The 20,381-nt window shown below is 43.1% G+C and overlaps 1 protein-coding gene across 2 annotated transcripts in view; it reads right to left on the reverse strand.

The window, feature by feature from the left end:
- The window catches only part of b3glcta (beta 3-glucosyltransferase a), a 233,346-nt gene extending 215,179 nt beyond the window's left edge, over window positions 1–18,167 (reverse strand). For both annotated transcript variants that reach the window (XM_078545355.1, XM_078545354.1), the window contains exons 1-3: window positions 18,040–18,167; window positions 6,907–6,962; window positions 5,307–5,346 (exon numbers count right to left, since the gene is read on the reverse strand). In XM_078545355.1, coding sequence (XP_078401481.1) covers window positions 5,307–5,346; window positions 6,907–6,962; window positions 18,040–18,097 — 154 coding nt within the window. In that variant the 5' untranslated portion in view covers window positions 18,098–18,167. The remainder of the gene's footprint in view (window positions 1–5,306; window positions 5,347–6,906; window positions 6,963–18,039) is intronic.
- Window positions 18,168–20,381: the final 2,214 nt, after the last annotated feature.

A 20,381-nucleotide genomic window follows, 5' to 3' on the forward strand; every position in this document is an offset into this window, starting at 1 on the left:
TAAAATATTATTTAAACGTATCCCCCCATGTGACAGTATCACATGAGCTGGGACATTTTTGTGAAGTTGACAGAATTTATTTAATTATTCTATTAAGCCTTCAGGAAGCCTCATCCCGCCTGTGGATGATGTTTCCTAGAAAACGCGAAGGCCGCTTGTGCTCTTCGCCTGCCGCCAACCTTAAGGCTGGACGGGTAGTGTTGTTAATAAGTTACTTTTTTAATGGCCTTAATAGGCCGTTGACAGGTCGGTGGGCGCGCAGCCACCTCCGGCATGCGCCCGCTGAACGAAATATCAAAATGATGTACGATGACGTCGGGACACACGCCCAATGTCATCTCGCGTCGTTTTGCGCATCGGCGTGTCGGGCCCGCCCCCGCACGCCGACGGCAATATTCTGCCCTATGACTTTGAGTTGTAGATGTCAACCATCAAAATAATTCTAGATAAGAAAAAACAACATTTGTTGCAGAGAATTTCAAATGTATTTATCCGCAAGTCCTGTTCAACCTACAAAGCAGCATTTTACTGTTCTCAGGACTGTCAGAAATGCTTTACAGCAATGGATTGCAGTCAGTGTAGGCAGCAGGGTCAATTTGTGCGCTGCAGGGTCCCATTTTCAGCAAATGTGTGAATGATCAGATAGTTTGTTTTGGGTTGGTGCTGGTTAATAGAGAAATACTGATCAGAACATCAGAGGACTCACTCGGTCTTCTTAAAATACTGCCAGGGAATGTTTGACATCCACCTGAACGAACTGATGGGACCCCAGACTACTGCCTCATCTGAAAAAAGCACCTCCAAAATAAAAGCACTGCCTCAGTACTGTACTGAAATATCTTTCTACATTCAGGGCTAGCTTTTCAGAGTCAGGACGACTCCCGGACCTTTAAAAAACGACAGATAGGACCAGAATGCAGAAGTCCCGCCCACATTTCGGGCAGATCCCATTTTTGAATCTGCATGAATCACACAGGAGGGAAACCCAAACTCAGCTGGGCCATTTGAACTTAGTGCTGAGTTCAAACAGACCCCTTTTTTGGCAGTTGAAGGGCCTTAACCCACTGTGTGGGAGTTATGAATTTATGGAGTAGATGTAAACACTCTAGAAGGGTGGATAAAGTCTGTTTAACTGTCATAATCTGAAGATTTTTTAAAAGCTCGCTCTATAAACTGTAAAAAAAACTGGCTGCAGCTGTCAGTGATTGCTTAAATGAAAACCTCTGCTGGACTGCTTTGATTGGCAGGGCAGCTGGTGTAGCATCTGTTCACAGTTTCAAAAGAGCTCTTTGTTGAATGCTTGGCAAAAGCTACAAATATCTCATAAAGGGGTTCTGAGCTCACAGTTTGACTGACAGCTTAAAAAGGCTATTAAAGGATCAGGGGTATGAACAGGTTTGTTTGTTTTTAAAGAGATTAACTACTTGCAGAGATTTAAAAGCTTTGATGCTTTCATGAATGGGTCTTTTTTCACTATCAAGTCTGTATAGTGAGAGCTGTGTTAGAGTTTTAGAAGTTTATTTTATTTCAGCTCCACACGGCTCCTGAGGGGTCAGCTCATAGTGGATACTGGGTGATTAGCTATGGAGTTGGCAAAGGGGTATGAGATGGCATGGAGTGGATGAGGGGCACGAGTTGGAATTTAGTTGGCATGGAAAGTATGAAGGATCATGGGGGGGGCGGATGAGGGGATGGTGAGGGTGAGAGAGAGAGAGATGAGGGCTAGGGAGCCTAAAATCTTGTCAAACAACTAGGACAAAGTCCTAGGTAACCGAGCCAGGTCTTCTAACCAGCCCGCCTCAGTAGCCAACATCCAGCCCCAAGCGTTCAATTCATGGTGGGCCTTGAGCCCACAACCTTCAGTCACAAAAGTCGAATAATACCAAGTGAGCCATGATGTCATAGTCATTCTGTATTTTACAACTACCTGAAAAAGTGTTTAAATTCTTGCATAGTTGAATAATAAAGTAAAATTATTTGGTAAAAAACTAGTAGAGAAAGCTTTTAAAACAAAAAATAAACAAGTAAATAGAATGTGGGGATACAAAGCCAGAACAATGGAGAACAACTCCACAGAGATTATGCAGATGTTTTATAACGAACTTACCAAACCACAATTGGGAGTATGGTGTATAATCTTTGCCACCATCCTTCAAATGGGTCAGATGTGCACTAAGTTGGTTAAAAAGAATAGTAACAAGAACAATTTTGGCATTCACGACCACTACCATCTAGAAGGACAAGGGCAGCAAACACATGGCCAGAATTCTCTGCTCCTCGGGCGGGCATGTGCCCAGCCCAAACGTGTGTAAAGTGAGGCGCGATATTTCAGTCGGTGGGTGAGCGCTGGACTTGGCAGCCTGCCCGCCGACAAAATTAACAGGCCTATTAAGGCCATTAAAAATCTAATTGAATTAAACTTTTTGCCTGCCTGTCCAACCTTATAGTTGGCAGGCAAGTGAAAAGGCCAAGCGGCCTTTGTATTTTTTGTGAAACCTCATCCACAGGCGGGATGAGGTTTCAATCCGTCATTAAAAAAAATTAAAAACTTTCAAGCTAACTTCTAATATGTCCCTGCTCATGTGATAGAGATGCAAAAAATTAAACAACTCTGTCACATGAGGGGATAGGCTTTTTAATGTTTTAAAATTCTTTATTTTTAGGTTTTTATATCTTCAGCTCCCTGGGGCAGCTCTGTGCCTCAGGGAGCTTTCCCTGCGCGCATGCGCAAACTTGCGCGTTCACCCTCCTCCCCCCACCCATCCACAGGCAGCGCTGAGCACTGCAACACACATTTCAAGCTGGGCGGGCCTTAACTGGCCCACCAGCATGAAATCGCGGTCGCAGTCCGATCACAGGCGGTGGTCGGCTTCCCAATCGCTCCTGCTCGTCCCCGCCGAGCCCACCCAACGAGGGCAAAATCCTGCCCATTGGAACACCACCACTTGGAAGTTCCCTTCCAAGCCACTCACCATGCTGACTTGGGAATATATTGCCATTCCTTCACTGTCGCTGGGTCAAGATCCTAGAAATCCCTCCCTAACAGCACTGTGGGTGTACCTACACCACATGGACTGTAGCGGTTCAAGAAGGCATCTCACCACCACCTTCTCAAGGGCAATTAGGATGGGCAATAAATGCTGGCCTAGCCAGCGAAGCCCACATCCCATGAATGAATTTTAAAAAATTAAGGGGATGAGTTAGCTAGGAGGAGAAAATGCCAGAGGAGCAGCAATACAGGCTCGATATGATCCTCTCATAAGAGCAGAATCTTCACGTTTCACCCCAAGAGCATTCACATTTCCTGTCACTTTAGCTACCCATTACATAATCCCTCCACTACATATTACTCCTTCCCTTTTATTTCTGCTTTCCTGAAGCACCATGTTCATTTTTCACCGCCTCTATTTCCAGTTGCCCTTCCCCGAGGACCGTCCTGCATAACTGCAACGAGCACACCAACTGCCTTTACACCCTCATACACTACCATCCAAACCTTCAAATATCCCTTCTATGTAAGACAGCAATGTACATGTACTTCCTTTGGTCTGGCAAACTGTATTCGCTGTTCATGCTGTGATCCCCTCTAAAATAGGGAAACAGTATACGGATAAGACGACTCCTCCATTATATACGCAAATATACACGAGTTCCCTATGGTGTGCCGCTACATTTTCCTCCTATTCCCACCCTGACTTCTTCATCTTTGGTTTCTTATATTGTTCCAAAGAAGTTCACTGCAAGCATCAGGAACAGTATCTCATATTTTCCTCAGTATTCTGCCCTTAGCTATATCCTCCATTTTCTTCACAGCAGGGAATGCTGACTTTGAATAGGTCTGTCGGTGTCCGGGTTTGCAGAGCGGGAGGACGGTTTGACATTATAGCCATCGGCCTTTTGACAGAACATAGGGCCAGTGATGGGATCGCCTTGCTATTTTTTCTCCTTTCAGGATGGCAGAGTCAATGTGCTTTACTAGCATATTCTGTTTCCACTTTGAACCTGCATTTGCAGTTTGTTTCTCCAATCTCCAAGTTTTATCAACATCATATAACTACTTGCAAATTCTTTTGTTCTTTTACCATCTTTCCACACTCCCATTGAAGACCTTTTGTATCATCTAATATCATTAGGGGAGGCGATGGCATAGTGGTATTGTCATTGACTCATAGTCCAGAGACCCAGGGTAATGCTCTGGGAACCTGGGTTTGAATCCCACCATGACAGATGGTCAAATTCAATAAAAATCTAGAATTAAAAGTCTAATGATGACCATGAAATCATTACTGATTGTCATAAAAATCCATCTGGTTCACTAATGTCCTTTAGGGGAAGAAATATGCAGTCCTTACCTTATGCACTGATTGACTCTTAAATACCCTCTGAACAAGGGCAATGAGGGATGGGCAATAAATGCTGGCCTACATCCCATGAACAAATAAAGGCGAAGAAAAAATATTTAGTAGTTGGCAGTTCCTTGAACCCATCAATGCCCTCTCCATGCCTGGGATATGTTACTTTGCCTCCCCTTCTTTTCCCAATACTGAGGAAATGGCACATTGTCTTTCAAGTGAGGCCCTCTCAGTTGAATGTAAAAGGTCCCATTGCACCATTTGAAGAGGACTGGGTGTGTTCTCAGCATTCTGGACAACATTTATATCTCAACCAACATCACTAAAATAGACTATCTGGTCATTTATCTAATTGCTAGTTGCAGGACTTTGCTGTGCACAAATTGCCTGCTGTATTACATCACTTTACAATAGTGACTACACTTCAAAAAATACATCGTTGCTTCAATTTATGATGTTGCATAAAGTGTGTAAAGTCAACAAGTTATAGTGACTATATCCAATGTCATCCAACAACAAGTATATAAGATAGAAACTTTTGTAATGACCATCATATTGAGCCATAAAGTTGTAATCCCTGGTCTCAGTGTAGGTAGCAGTAGCACAATAAACCTCACCGTCGCCAGGTTAGTGAGGGAAACAGACAAGGTTCCAAGTGCTGCTGATCTATCCAGCAAAACTTTCTGAAAGTGTAGTTTTTGATAAAGAACACAATCAGCCTCAGTTACAATTCCACCACATTTGGTCATTTTTGCAAGGTAGCCAGCATTCATGGAGCCACAGGCCAAATGAATGCCTTCTGAACAGGAGGCGAGAAAACTAGATGGTGGAAGTAAAAACAATTTTTTTTCCTATTTCACACCAAAGATTCAGGAAGCTGAAATCAAATTTCATGAAATACTGCTGCTGAGAAAGTTGAAGTCCCCATTAGGAAATCACTGTTCGATAACTTACCTATAGATGTTTTCTGTGGTTCATTGCCGTTCGATGAAATCTGCAGAGATAGATTTTATATGCAAATACTGAAAGCAAATACAAGTGCACACATATTATACAGGTATTCTAAACAGCACATTCTTTCCCAATTAAATTAGTTGCATGGAGTAAATAGGTCAATAATATTAAAGGTGGAAGGAATTGTTAATTTTCCCCAAAATTACTTCTCTGCTTTATACCATGCAAAAAATTATACAGCATTCCCAGCAAGGACTTTAGCTGCAAAGCCTTCAAGTAGCATCCTGTACACCACCACTGACATCCAACTTTTCACATCATTTTTACAACTTCTGTGAAGGAGACTGACAATATCAATGTCAAATTTGAAGGCAGTTTTGTTCCCTGAAATGCTAATATGTAGTATATGTCATTTATGATCTCCAACAATTGTTAAGAGACACTAGATTACCTTCCTATTTGTCTGGGTTAGATTCAAATATGAGAGAGAACTGGATAGAATACAAAACAGAATTAAAACATTCTTAGATCTATACTGCATTTAAAACAAATAGAGCATCATTAAATATTTGGCCTATGTTATTTTTGCAAGAATGGACAGTTTTTACAATATCTGTCATTCATTACAGAATTTTAAACAGATGTTAATTAGAATAAATAAATGGAAAGATTACCAAAAATATCAAGTGTGGCACAGTACACCTAATGAATGGCAGAATGTAAAAAAAAAAGGTGACTTCCAAAAATAATATTTTTTTCTATTCAACTTGACTGTAGATAGCTATCAAAGTAAAACAAAAATGGTCTTAGCAAATGTCATAAAAATGCTCATTCATAGCTTTGATTGTACTAAGAATTAACAAAACAAGGACAAATCAAACCACATGTCAGCAATTAAGATTCTTGTTTTTCAAAGGATGTAAGCCTCCAGAACTAGATGTTCTTTTAGAATCAGATTATTGATCCTTTCTGCCCCAGCGGAAAATGGCTAAAAATTCAGCATTCACCATATGACATTTAGCAGAAGGGGTATTTTACTCATAAAATAATCGTGCTGAACATCAACCAATTTGGTACAAAATAGTTTATTAAGAAAAAAAATAATTGGCAAATAATCTTTCAAGAGAGAATTTTGAGGCATGTACATTAATATTGTACAAATAATGTTATACAAATGTAGGCATCTCTACACGAATTTGCTTTTACAACTATTTAGTACAGAATTCTCCATGGAGAAATTTCATGAAGGGTCTTTCCCCCCTCCAACATCAAAACAAGAATAGGGAGTATATCGTTCAAATTGCTCCAGATAATAGGAACTCTGAAATTCTAGTTGACGGTATTAGAAATGGTTGAAATTTCAGAGAGAAAAAAACAAAAGAAAATTGCAGTACCATTCTTTTCCAATGCAAAAGATGAAAGTTTAAAATTTAGATTGAAAATTATACCAACATAAGTACGCAAGCCAAACTTTCACAATTATTTAGTTTCTAAGTGTAAATTTATTTTCCATTATCAATATAGTCATGCTTTAGTTATATTGATTCTTCAGTACTATTGCACATCTAGAAATCTGTGTGGGCATGAAATAAGGTTATACCTGTGATGATGTGTCATGTTCCTTTGCAGCTCCTGAAACAATGTTGAAACCCAATACTAGAGCAACAAAAACAGAGTTATTAGGGTAGAAAATGCATTTTGCTGTGCTGACAAAATAAAAACACAGTGCATTATTAGATTTACTAGAAAAATGGTACTAGATAGCAGTACACTGCCCATCAAACTAAAATCATTAACTGATTCTTAAATGCACTAGATTAAAAGACAAAAGTCATTAAAAACAAAACAGCAATGAAGATTCAATCTGTATAGCCAAGTGATTTTTTTTGGATCGAAATCCACAAAGTCTTTATATTTCATATATTCTTTATTTTATTTCAGTGCAAAAGCCATCTAACTAGGATTTTGCAGCTCAATTTGGATATGTTTTCAAAATAGTCTACATGCACTAGTTAGACTGCTGTGAAATCAACCAACTGTACAATATATGTTCATTGTGTCCTTGCCCATTCATTAAATCTTGGAAAAAAAGGCACAAAACCTGGGATCTCTTCACAACCTGCTGTGCAGATAGAGCCAAATTTTCACCAAACTCAGTAACAATAACAATTCTGTCCTCTACAGTTCTAGGTGACTTCGTTCCAGGACATCGTAGTACTGTTTTGGTTCAGCAGCTTATATATATCTTGCTTGCAAAGAAAGAGCTAATTCTTGTACAGGCAGCAGTCCATATATGTGCTAATGTTAGTTCTTAAACATTAAAAATAAAATAATGTATTAGGACAATCATTCAAACATTTCATAAACTCGAACTACACAAACCGCGAACTGCTACTGTACAAGATCTTCAAAACTAGTCAGCCCAATACACAACGAGTCCAAAATTCCTTCAGGCCTATCTTTTAAAGATTTCACATATTCCGAATAAGACTGTTCTCAAAAAATCTTGAAACTATGTTAAAGGTACATGTTAGCTATGTTCTTCTCTTAAAGAAAGAAAAATATTTTTCAGAACAGTTTGAATTGTAGTTTTAAAACATCCCTGAATTCCTACCTATTCAGTTCTGGCACTTAATAAGCTAGCTTCAACTTTTAGATACCCTGTCCTCAACCTAATTACTGATTAATCCACAATTAGATTTGGCCTGAAAATTTGTTCATTACACAGACAATATTATGGAGGTGGAAGTAGGTGGTCTGTCTCAACCTATCTGCTATCAAAATTCTCATCCATGCTTTTCTCATCCAGACTCACCTATTCCAATAAAACCAAATACTGTGGATGCTGGAAATCTGAAATAAAAGCATAAAATGCTGGAAATACTCAGCAGGTCTGGCAGCATCTGTAGAGAGAGGAACAAAATTACCATTTTGAGTCAAAAACGACTCTTCTTCAGAAATCCAGTTCTCCAGTTCTGAAGAGGCATATTCAGCTCAAAACCTTAGCTTTGTTTCTCTCCCCACAGATGCTGCCAGACCTGCTGAGTATTTCCAACAAAAGCTTTCTGCTTTTATTTCGACTATTCCAAAGCTGTCTTGGCAGGCCTCGATCTCCTGTTCCACCCTCCATAAGTTAAGTTCATCCAAAACTCTGCTGCCCGTATCCTAACTCATACCAAATACTGCTTACCCATCGGCTTGGTGTTCATTGACCTAAACTGGCTCCTGGTCCACCAACGATTTTAAATTCTCATCTTCATGTTCAAATTCATACAGGGCTTTACTCCCTCTATAACCTCCTCCTGTCTTGCAATCTCCTGAGAACTCTGCATTCCTCCAGTTTGGTCCCTTATGCATCCCTTACTTCCTTCACCACACCACTGGCAGCCATGCATTCAACCTTCTAGGTCCTAAACTCTGGAATTCCATCCACAATCTTCTCCTCCTTAAGACCTATGTCGATAACCAAGCTTTTGGTCACCTTTCCCAATGTCTCCTTCTTTGGCTTGGTATCATTGTTTGCTAGATTACGTTCATGTGAAGTCCTTGAAATGTTTAACTACATTAAAGTCACAATGGGCAGAAATCATCCCAGATTTGCACAAAGTGTGGTAGCAGACAGGAAAACACATTTTACCCGCCGGCTGCAATAGCGACTTTTCAAGCCCTATCGTCCCATTCCTGGCGCATCCCACCTCATTGATTATGCATTCCCGGGAAACACTACGGGTCGTTGAGGGGGAACCTCTGATTCGCCCGCCCCGCCGTCACACCTCAGGCCTTCAGTAATCTGGGCGCCATATTTAAAGGCATCGGGAGCTGCTGGAAAGTCATGGCTGCCAAAGGGAGGAAACATGCTGCCCCCAAATTTACAGTCATCTCCCTCAGGCACCTACTGACACTGTGGAGGCCCACCCTGAAGTCCTCTAGCCCCACTCTGGGTGAAGACCAGCAAGCAAGGTCACCAATCCAGTATGGGAGGCAGTGGCAATGCTGGTCAGCGCCAACGCCTTGCAAAAGAGGACAGTCACCCAGTGCCACAAGAGGATAAATCATCTCCTCCGTTCCACCAGGGTAAGTCACTCTTCTCATCACTCTGAACTCATACACGCAAGCCCACACATCCATAGGGATCTTACTCACTGCCAATTCAAGGGACATCACCAATCACTCTCTCACACACACCTTCATCTCCTCTTCAATCATGTCCTCATCCTGTCCATGGCACCACTCACCACCCACACATGCCAAGCATCCTCATCATTTGGCTTGGCAGGCATCCTGCTTACACTCTCTCCATCTCTATTCATGCAGGAGAAGTTCGCACACAACAAAAGGGAGAGGTCACAAACTGATGGAGGAATGCCTGAAATTAAGGTCCTCATAGACTTTGAAAACAGTCATCCAGCTGACCAGCGACGACCTGGGCCTTTCCTGTGCTAACAGTGAGGTCGGCAACCAAGTGACGATCCAGCAGTGCGGCCAGCAAGTGACGATCCAGCAGTGCAACATCCATCAACCATGCTGTGAGTCAGCTCCCCTGTTCAGCAGTCCCCTGCCATGCTCTAATTATCTCTCCTTGCTTTCGCAGGCACATTTGGGAAGCAGCCAAGAGGTGTCCACGACCCAGGTTCTCGGCTCAAGCCCCGAAGACACCTCAGAAGAATCTGATGACACCTTAATTGAAGACCCGTCACAGCGCTCACCCATATCCTCCATCAGCGCAGAGACACACACCTCGGTGGGACCTAGTTCTAGAGTAGCCTTGGGATCAGAATCTGGTGAGCACATCCTACTGTCTGATCCACAGCAGGCAGTGGCAGGGACTTCCCAGGTTTCAGGCACTCAGAGGACTGCTAGAGGCCAGAAATCTGTTGAGTCCAAGTCAGGTGATGAGCCTCTGGGCTCGGTCATACCTCAGTTGCTGCAGCTGCAAAGGCAAGCTCGGGAACATCAGGAAAGGATGTCCGCTGCACTCCTCAGATTCCAAGGAACAATGGAGGAGTCCGTCCACATTCAGTCTGAGGTGATAACACTGGTATGCCAACACACTGAGGTCAACGCTGGTAGGAGGTGGCTGCCATAGGGACCTTGGTCCAGGACATCAATGCAGCGCAGGATGAACTCCATCGCTGACACCATAGTTGGCCTCCAACAGTGTCAACATGAGGGGGGTACGAAGCAGCTCGCTCTCATTCCAGATTCCCCTGCTCCACAAGGAGTCAGCCAGGGGCCTTTAGGCACCCTTAGGGAGGAGGATCAGCTGCTTCACACTCCAGGGTCATCCATCCAGGTGACTCTGCGAGTGTCAGGCCCATCCGAATCCCTCTTCCTGTAACCCCAGCAGCTCCAGCTCCACAGCAGCTCCTCCATCTCCCCCTCAGCCAGGTGCTTCCCCACTTTGCAGCGCGAGGTTGTGGAGCACGAGGCAAGCGACGATGATGCCTGACACCCTCTGGGAACAGTATAGCATTACTCCACCGGACCAGTCGAGCTACCGGAATCTCATTTTCAAAATGCCTACGTTTGCTCCACCAAAGTCAGGGTTGCGGCATGAGCCTCACTTTACTGTCGCTCTGCTGCAGTCTGAGGCCGCCACACAGGCAACATCAGCCACGTCCTCTGTGGGTAGCCATTGCCCCCGAGGAGCCAACCCTGCAGCCTCTCTGGACCGTGGAAGATATCAGGGATCTGAGACCTGCTAAGGATGTAGGAGTTGTGGACGCTCCCTGGGAGTCGTGTGTTGGCCTGCAGGATGTGTTTGTGGTAGTCGCACGTCAGCTGAACATTCAGTGAGTGGAAGCCCTTGTGGTTGACGTAGTTGACTGCTTGTTGCCACGGAGATCTAAGCGCTACAGGAGGGCAGTCGAAGGCATTCTGCATTTGTGGAAAACTTAAAATTCGCACAAATCCCAGCGGTCTTGCTTCCTGGCTTTCCTGATCCCGGGCAAAATGCATAAAGTTCTGTGCCTTCGCGAAGATGGCATCCGTGACCTCCTGGATACAGTTGTGCAAGGAGTCTTGCAAAATCCCGCACAGGTCACCTGTGAAGACCTGGAAGGGACCACTGGCGTAAAAATTGAGCTCCACTGTCACTTTCAGGGCCACTGACGGTGGATGCCCTTATGTCCCCATGGCGCCAAATCCTGCAGCAGGTGGCATATGCGACTGACAGGTTCCCTAGACATGTGCAATCTTCGGCGACACTGGTTCTCAGTCATCTGCAGGAATATAGACCCTGGGTCTAGCAAGGTGCCTGCAACCGACGGCTCGCATGCAGAGCAGGCCTTACCACCCCTTCATCTTGAGGGAGGTGCTCCTCCCTTTGCCGAGCCTGGCGCCTCCGCCGCATTCTTCTTCTACTTCTCTTGTCTCTGTAAGCAATAAGGCATACCGGTAAGTCACCAGGCTCCATGATCCTGATGTTCTCCTCCTGTAGGATCAAACAGAGACACATGTGGGTTAGCATAGGTGTACTAAGAACCTCTCTTGATTAAGTGTAAAGGCTCCTTCACGCACACAGGAAGGTGCTGGCCACCACTTGGATGAGCAAGTGTGTAGTGTGTAAGAAAACCCGCCCCACTTCACTTGACCGATTGGCAGCAGCTTCAGCCACTGGACTGCCTGTTGAGCTCTCAGCTCAGGCACAGGCATTCTCCTAACCCACACTACAAGGCTGCACTGTTAGCTTGAACCATAATGGAACTGGTCCAAACCTTAATAAAAACATTGCATGGGGCTCTGAGCACCTCCACCAGTGACTGCGCCATGGCCACTTTTCGCAAAGGGATTGTACAACTTGCCCAGTCGGCCCAATGTTCTGCTGCCCCCTAAAACGCACATTAATTTGCAGTCTGTGCCTGAGGGGTAAAACGTTCTGGAGCATTTGGTAGCACTTTCATGCTTTTGTGTTGCTTGAATGGGCATGAATGCTTCAGAGACCCGACTCCAAGTACGTCAATGGAGCAGCTACTGAATGGCCTCAGCTGCGGAAGAGTGCTCACTTTTGACAAGCTTTTCCAAGTGCGTGGCTGCTTCCCTCAACCCCGCTGCCCATCATGTGCTTGAGTCGTTCCTTCAGTATGTCTGTGCTGCCTTGCCCCGCAACCTCTGGTCTGACCCGCACTGGAGCCCTTGCCCCGGCACCACACTGAAAGCCAGAGGGAAAAAGCGACTTGCCTGTGCCCCCATGAATGTGCAGCGCCTCTTTCCTGATGTCCTATGGGCAATGCTCAAGGTTGTGCGCACTCACCTCCAAGTTCCCCTCAAAGTTCAGGTCGCCACCTTTTAAAGGTGGTCGTGAAACACACCGTTCTGAATTCACACCGGCATGGTGGTAAATTTGACGTGGGGGAATGATTCCCGCGAGCAGGGCTTATAATAAGATGCAAATGTATTAAAACAACCTTCCTAACATTCGACTGTGGGAAAGGCGGCCCGCTGTTGATGGGTGTAGCAGATGATCGCCACCTGGATTCACGACGGCGTAAAACCGATTTTTGGCCTTCTTGCCATTTTGTCATTCCCCTCCCACCGCCTGACATCAACAAGGCCAGAAACTTCCGGCCTATATAAATGCAAATTGTTGTCAAAGCCATCCTGATCATCTCTCAATAGAAACTCCGCAGCCTAGCTGTTGATTTAGTTTCCCCTACATGTCTGCCTGCACAGATTGAATGAAATAGTGCTTAATCAAGTGTCTTGTTAATTCTAAGCAGTGTTTCAAACTACACATCATATCCGTCAGCCATCCATCAAGTATTTCCTAAGCAAGCATTCAATTTCAACCAGAACTCACTTCCACCGTTAGTGACGCACTTCTAATCTCCAGGCTCTGCATCTCCAACATATCTTCCTCTCGAATACCACCTACGTAAGCTCCAACTCATGTAAACACCATACCAAATTACACTTAACTATCAGACCTATCCTTATTGGCTCCCCATTCATCAATGCATTGATTTCAAAAACCCTTCCCTCACTTACATTTCTCTCTACATCCTTGCCACACTCTCACTCTGCAACTCCTCCAACCCTATATTCTAACTTGCACCCTCTATTTTTCCAACAACAATAAACGGCTCTCCCCACATCATCCTCATTGAGCTATCATTCAGCCACGATAGCCTTGCTATTCTCTTCTCAATCTTTCCAATTTTCTACATATCTCCACATTTTAAAGATTTGTCAAATTTTCCTTGATTTATGTGTTATTATCTCTTGTTTCCTAATTCTTGCTTGGTGCTCATTCACTACTCCTCCCAAACCCCAAATATCATTGATCGATTGATCATGAGGTAATAACTTCAACAACAAATTCAGGCTATTAACAGCACTTCTTGTTATTTATGCAAAATGCTAAAGCAATGTCATGTTAAAGACAAAAGCACAGTTAAATACAAACACTCAAGGTTGTGCCGCTCCACCATTACCTCCACGTAAACACCATTTTGCTGTCTGCCTCACCACTGATGAGCCTTGAATGTTGTGAAGTTGCTGTATTTATGTGGTAAGGACAAACTAAATCTGTTGCAGATATTTAGGGCTCATAATTACAAGCACAAGTACACATTTAATGGTGTGAACAGTATCAATTACTGCAATCTCTGGCACTGAAAGTTAACTAGTATATATCCTTCAGGTTTTGGATGTTTTGGGGAGATGTTTAAAGTTACTCTTCTCATACTTTTCCTCTCTATTTTATCTCTTTCTCTTTGTTTGCTTCTCTTCCTGTACCTGATTTAACATTGAGTTCACCCCCTTTAATTCACCTTCTTCTCTGTCCTGGCTGTGTTTATTTCCTAATTGTTAAATCACATTGGTTATGGAGAAACCTGTTCACTCAGATCTCCATTATCAGTTTGCACGTTCAGCAACTTTTTGGGCAAAATTATTTTAAGCAGAAGAGTGCAGGGAAAGTTTAATTAATAGTAGTCACTATCAAATGCTCTTCTACAGTAAAATATGGCCCACTGTGTCAATCCCTTCTCAGGCTACAGCCAGCATATTATACCATCATTCTGGATACATCTGATGGGTACAACACAATCTAGGGTAGATATACACATGTCTTTATATATATATATATATATTATAGGGAGATTTATATTTTTGCAAACTCACTATGAAAGTGCTAGAAAAGCATACTGACATTTCAATCAGACATAAAACTGTCAGATAAAAACAAAAAGCTAAAAGCTACTGCGGATGCTGGAAATCCAAAACAAAAACAGAATTACCTGGAAAAACTCAGCAAGTCTGGCAGCATCGGCGGAGAAGAAATCAGTTAACGTTTCGAGCCTTCATGGCCCTTCGGCAGAACTGCAGCATAGTTTCAACAAGGGAGAAATATAAATTGGTTTAAGGTGGGTGGGGGGGGGGGGGGGGGGAAAGAGACACATTGAGGGTGTGGTGTGAGCAGATAATCAAAAGATCTCACAGACAAAAGGGTCAAAGAGGTGTTGAAGGTGGTGGTCTTTGTCTGAGAAAAGTGCTAATTAAGAATGGAAAACAGGATATTCAAAGTACAGCTCTAGTGGGGGTGGGGTGGAAAGACTAAAGGTTTTAGTTTTAGATTTAAAAATAATGGAAATAGGTGGGGAAAGAAGAATCTATATAAATTATTGAAAAAAAACGGGTGGGGGGGGAAAAGAAACGGGGTGGGGATGGGGGGAGGGGGAGTTTAAGATCTAAAGTTGTTGAATTCAATATTCAGCCCAGAGGGCTGTAAAGTGCCTAGTCGGAAGATGAGGTGCTGTTCCTCCAGTTTGCGTTGGGCTTCACTGGAACAATGCAGCAAGCCAAGGACAGACATGTTGGCAAGAGAACAGGGTGGAGTGTTAAAATGGCAAGCGACAGGGAGGTTTGGGTCTTTCTTGCAGACAGACCGCAGGTGTTCCGCAAAATGGTCGCCCAGTTTGCGTTTGGTCTCTCCAATGTAGAGGAGACCGCCATCCCAGGAAACTGTCATCCCACCTAATAAAGTTGAGAAGATTGAACATACTAACATACATACGAACAAGGAGCAGGAGTAGGCCATTCAGCCCCTTGAGCCTGCTCCCCGCCATTTAATAAGATCATGGCTGATCTGATAGTAACGATTGAGCTATCCTGTTAAACTGTAGGAAATCCATCATGCAAATTCATCATAATTGGACTGTTCCTATGAAGCACAAACCCAGTTAAGTGCTTTAGAACAGGGGTTCTCAACTGGGATTTCATGATCCAGGTTTCAAGGGGTCTGCCAAAAATAACCAGAGGATATGAAGAAGAAAAAGGTGTTACTAGGCAATGGGAATTAGAGTTGAGACAAGTAATGGCTGAGATCCCTTGTCAATCAAGGGATGCCATCCAATGAGAGTCTCTTTGTGATGTCACAGATTTTCACAGAAGTGTGGGGAGAGAGAGAGGAAAAAAAGGAAACTGGTCAGTGTGTGAGGCAGCAGCAGTGGTTTTGTTGTTTGTATAGTGTGTGAAGACAGACACCCGAGTAAGGACAAGTAAATAAGTAGAATGAGCAGGACAAGGAGATAAGATTCTAAGTCTTTACCCACTTAACAGCTGAGAATCAGTGCCAAGGAAAAAGAGACAGACAGACAGAAAGATTGTGACTTAAAGCTTCATCTCTTGTTTCCCCAATGACATAATTGTATGGCAAATCTGTTGGCAAAATTCACCATTAATCCACGTTTCTTTGTGCTTGTGATTTCTCCTTAGTTCCAAACCATCCACGTGGTTTCACTCTGCTCACAGCCCCTGTCCCTTCTCTACACATTGATTTTTTTTAACTTGCATTATGTCTTGAATTTTGGGGGTTTCTAAGTTCTGGTTATTGCATTATAGGATGTGATCACACGAGAGACGGCACAGAGGAGATTTAAGAGGATGCTGCCAGAAATTGAGGATTTTAGCCAAGACAAAAGATTACATAGGCTAGGGTTATTATCTTTGAAACAGAGAAGGCTGAGGGGAGATTTAATTGAAGTGCACAAAATTATATGGGGCCTAGATAGAGTAGATAGGAAAGACATATTTCCTTTAGGAAAGAGGTCAATAACCCAGGGGCAAAGATTTAAAGTAATTGGCAGAAGGGTTAGAGGCGAGTTGAGGAGGAAGATGGGGGTGGTTTGGGGAGGGGGATAGTGTCTGGAACACATTCCAGAAAAAGGTGGTAGTCAGAAACCCTCATGGTATTTAAAACATGTTTGGATATGCACTTAAAGTGCTAAAACCATTGGAGCTATGGACCAAGAACTGTAAAGTGGGATTAAGCTGCATAGCTCTTTTTTGGTTGGTAAAGGCTGTTGCATGAAAGCCCAAAATTTGGCAGAGTTTATTTGTCTTTGGAGTTGGTATATGCATGTCCTATTAGAGTGGAAAAGTACTAGTCAAGGCAGAGCTTGTTACAGTTGCTGGGCAACTGCACTGTATTTAATTAAAACATTAATGCAACTATTGTATATGTACATTGTGATTTTGCAGTTCTTACAAGAGTGGAAAAGTTGCAATTGAGTTACTATCTACTGTTCTGAGAATTATAATTGTATCCAGTATCATACTAACAGTAAATGCATTTTTTTAAAAAGCTTGTTTAAGATGTAATTATCTTTCCAATTTACAAATTATTTGTATAAGATGTCTCTGATCAGAGTGTAGAGAAGAGATAATTTCAGCACAAGGAAAGACTGGAGGATAGCAGTTAAGTTTAAATAAAACAAAAATAAATACATAATTCATTGTATAACTAACTTTAAAAAAAACTTGCTTTATGAACAGTGGGGGAGGGGGTCATTGGATTTTTTATAACACGGGACGAACGCCTGGGAAACAAAAAGGTTACGTTTCCCTGCTTTCGAACACAACGTTTTTGTCTGTCGTGTTGGTGTATTAACAATTTGAGTCAATTAGGGGCAGAGTGAGATTCTCAAGTGGCAAAAATCCCCGGGTTGACTGCAATTGGGGAGTTTATAATGTATACAAAACTCCCAAGATTTTTCTTAATGCTGGAGCGGCGTAGCCGGAAAATTAGCTTTTTGAATTATTACTAAAACCGCTTGTATTTATACAGAGGAATATCAAGTATCTTAGATGTCTCACCGCACTTAATATAAATTACTGACTTTGAAATGCAATTGCTGTAAAAATGACATGGATAAAAGACTAGAGTAAGTTTATAAAGTAGCCAGATAGTGCAGCTTAAGTTATTGTTAAAGCTTGAAATCTAAATACTAAATTTTACAAAAATACAGTTTTAATCGGCTGAACAAAAATGCTCGGAGCACTTCTCCTTTAATTGAAGAACACAAAAGTTGGTAGCAGAAACCGCATCGTGGGAGGGAGCGCTTCTAATACTGGGTATTGGAGATTTTGAGCAGCACTGGACTGTGTGCAGTCAGCAGGCGACCAAAACGCACAAACTGGACCCAGAGAACATGCAGCCGTCCAGCCCTGACCAGCTATTTACACCGCCTTGGTTCAGGCCCTGTCTTGGGAATGGGTAGGAAATGCACAAGCCCCAAACTCTAGGTCTGCTCCTGGTTTCAGGCCCCGCCAGCTACCGGCACATTCTTGGATCGCGAGTCCGGGGCCAACACATGGTCTAAACCACAGTGACTCGCTAAAACTACAGCCATGCATTTCATCCTCCTCATGTTTTACAAACCAAAGGAGCGCCAGGCGGTTTCGGTTCAGCCTGTCAATCTGTTCAACTACCTGCAGCAGGAAGGGCACTTACAGAGGAGAGGGATAAGCTGAGCACACACAGCCAGCGGCGGACAGCTGTCAGTCACCATCTCCGGGAACGAACAGCGAACAGGACGAAGCGTCAGCAGGATTTTACTAACCCGCCACAAACAGGTCACAGCAAACCCGGGGATAGGAGCGCCCTCCAGAGTCCAGGCAATCAAGGCTGCACCGTGCATTTTATAGGAATATAGATATATTCCTATATTTCCATTAAAAAAACATACTAAGACCATTTCAGAGCTCTTTTGCTTATGGGGTGCACAAGAAAAAAGGAACCAATCTAGAAAATGTACTCCTGAATTGTATATATTTTAAGTAACTTTGCATTAAATCTGGTGCTCATTGAGTAGAAGGCTGCCTGGGGAACCCCTGCCTCATAAATTGAGCCACCTCTTGGGAAGTCTCTCCATGCCATTACACTGCAGTGAGGGATTTTTTTTTTGTATGGGCTGCTCCTGCATGCTCCACTTCCTCACGCTTGTCTTCTCTATCCAAACAGGCCCTGACATTCCAGCTTGTCACCTGGCAGAGGTTGGGTTTGGTCCCAATTGGGCTGCTCAATGCAGAAATTCCATGGAGCAATGGCACGCAGCAATTTATATGTTCTTTTACAGATTCCCATTGTGTTATATTGTTGTTCTTACCACTTAAAACGTGGCCCTCCAACTTTCACCACCCATGATAGCAGCTGGTGTCTTGGTGTTGTTCTCAAATATATTACCTGCTCTGCTTCTTTAGCTATCAGTATATTTCTTCCTTTAGTTCCCTCTTGTTCTGCTAATCATAATTTTACCAGTCACTACTAGTTTCTCTCTTACAGATATGTATCCAAAGAATTGTCTTTTGGTGATCACCTGCATAAGTTCTTGTGTGCCTGCTTTGCTCAAAACTTCCTCATTAGTTGTGTTCAACATAGGTCTCAGAAATCACATCTCTGTTACCTTTAATTTATCTTCTGTTATGTTATATTGCTGAAAAAAGAGACATGTCAAAGTTTTTCATCTTGCACTCATCAGGACACTACCAATATAAGAGAAAAACAACAATTTATACTGTATGAGAAGAGGATGCTAATTGGTTGGCAAGTGGACTCTGATTGGTCAAGGCATTGCCATGGTGAATGCACCAATTGATGCCAAGCATTGTTTGACATTTCAACCAGGCAGCTTCACCCTGATTGGACAAGGGCTGACTCATTCCCAGGGATACTTGCCTTTATTAGCCAAGGCATAGAATATAAGAGCAGGGAGGTTATGCTGGAACTGTATAAAATGAAGGTTAGGCCACAGCTAGAGTATTGCATGCAGTTCTGGAATATGCATTATAGGAAGGATGTGATTGCACTAGAGAGAATGCAGAAGAGATTTACCAGGATGTTGCCTGGGCTGGAAAGTTTTAGTTATGAGGAGAGATTGGATAGACTGGGGTTATTTTCCCTGGAGCAGAGGAGATTGGAGGGGGGACATGATTGAGGTGTATAAAATTACGAAGGACATAAATAGGGTAGACAGGAAGGAACTTTTCCCCTTGGTGGAGGGGTCAATAACCAGGGGGCATAGATTTAAGGTAAGGGGCAGGAGGTTTAGAGGGGATGTGAGGAAGAATTTTTTCACCCAGAGGACAGTGGGAATCTGGAACTCACTGCCTGAAAGGGTGGTAGAGGCAGAAACCTTCCTAACATTTAATAAGTATTTGGATGTGCACTTGTGATGCCATGACATACAAGGCTATAGGCCTATTGCTGAAAAATGGGATTAAAATAGGTACTTGTTTGCCCAGCACAAACTCGATGGGCCGAAGGGCCTTTTTCTGTGCTGTAGACCTCTATGACTCTATGATTACGGCTGTCATTTATTTTGTTTAGCTGAAACTGGAGCAATGTGTGTTCTTTCTGTCTGCAAAGAACAGGGCCCTGTTGTATTTACTGTGTGTTGCTTCCAGTGCACACAAATGTGCCACATTGCAAGCCCAAATGACAAACTGAAGAAGAGTCATACAGACTTGGAATGTTATCTCTGTTTCTCTCTCCACAGATATTGCCAGACCTGCTGAGTTTTTCCAGCATTTACTGTTTTTATTTATAATCTTAAATTAATTGTCAGTTTCCTTACATGTCTTAATGGGCTCCATTCCACGTTCAAATTCACCTTTGAAATGGAGCAGTCCAATGAACTCCCCTTCCGTGACGTACTAGTTGAGAAATCTGCCAGGGGGTCCCTACCACGATCTACCGCAAGCCTACCTTCACCAGTTAATATAGGCGCTGGGATTCTTACAGTTCCACACGCTATAAGATTGGTCTTATCGGCAGCCTTGTACATAGGGCCTGAG

This window comes from Cetorhinus maximus, chromosome 7 (genome assembly GCF_964194155.1).
Source record: "Cetorhinus maximus chromosome 7, sCetMax3.hap1.1, whole genome shotgun sequence".
Lineage (NCBI taxonomy): Eukaryota > Metazoa > Chordata > Chondrichthyes > Lamniformes > Cetorhinidae > Cetorhinus > Cetorhinus maximus.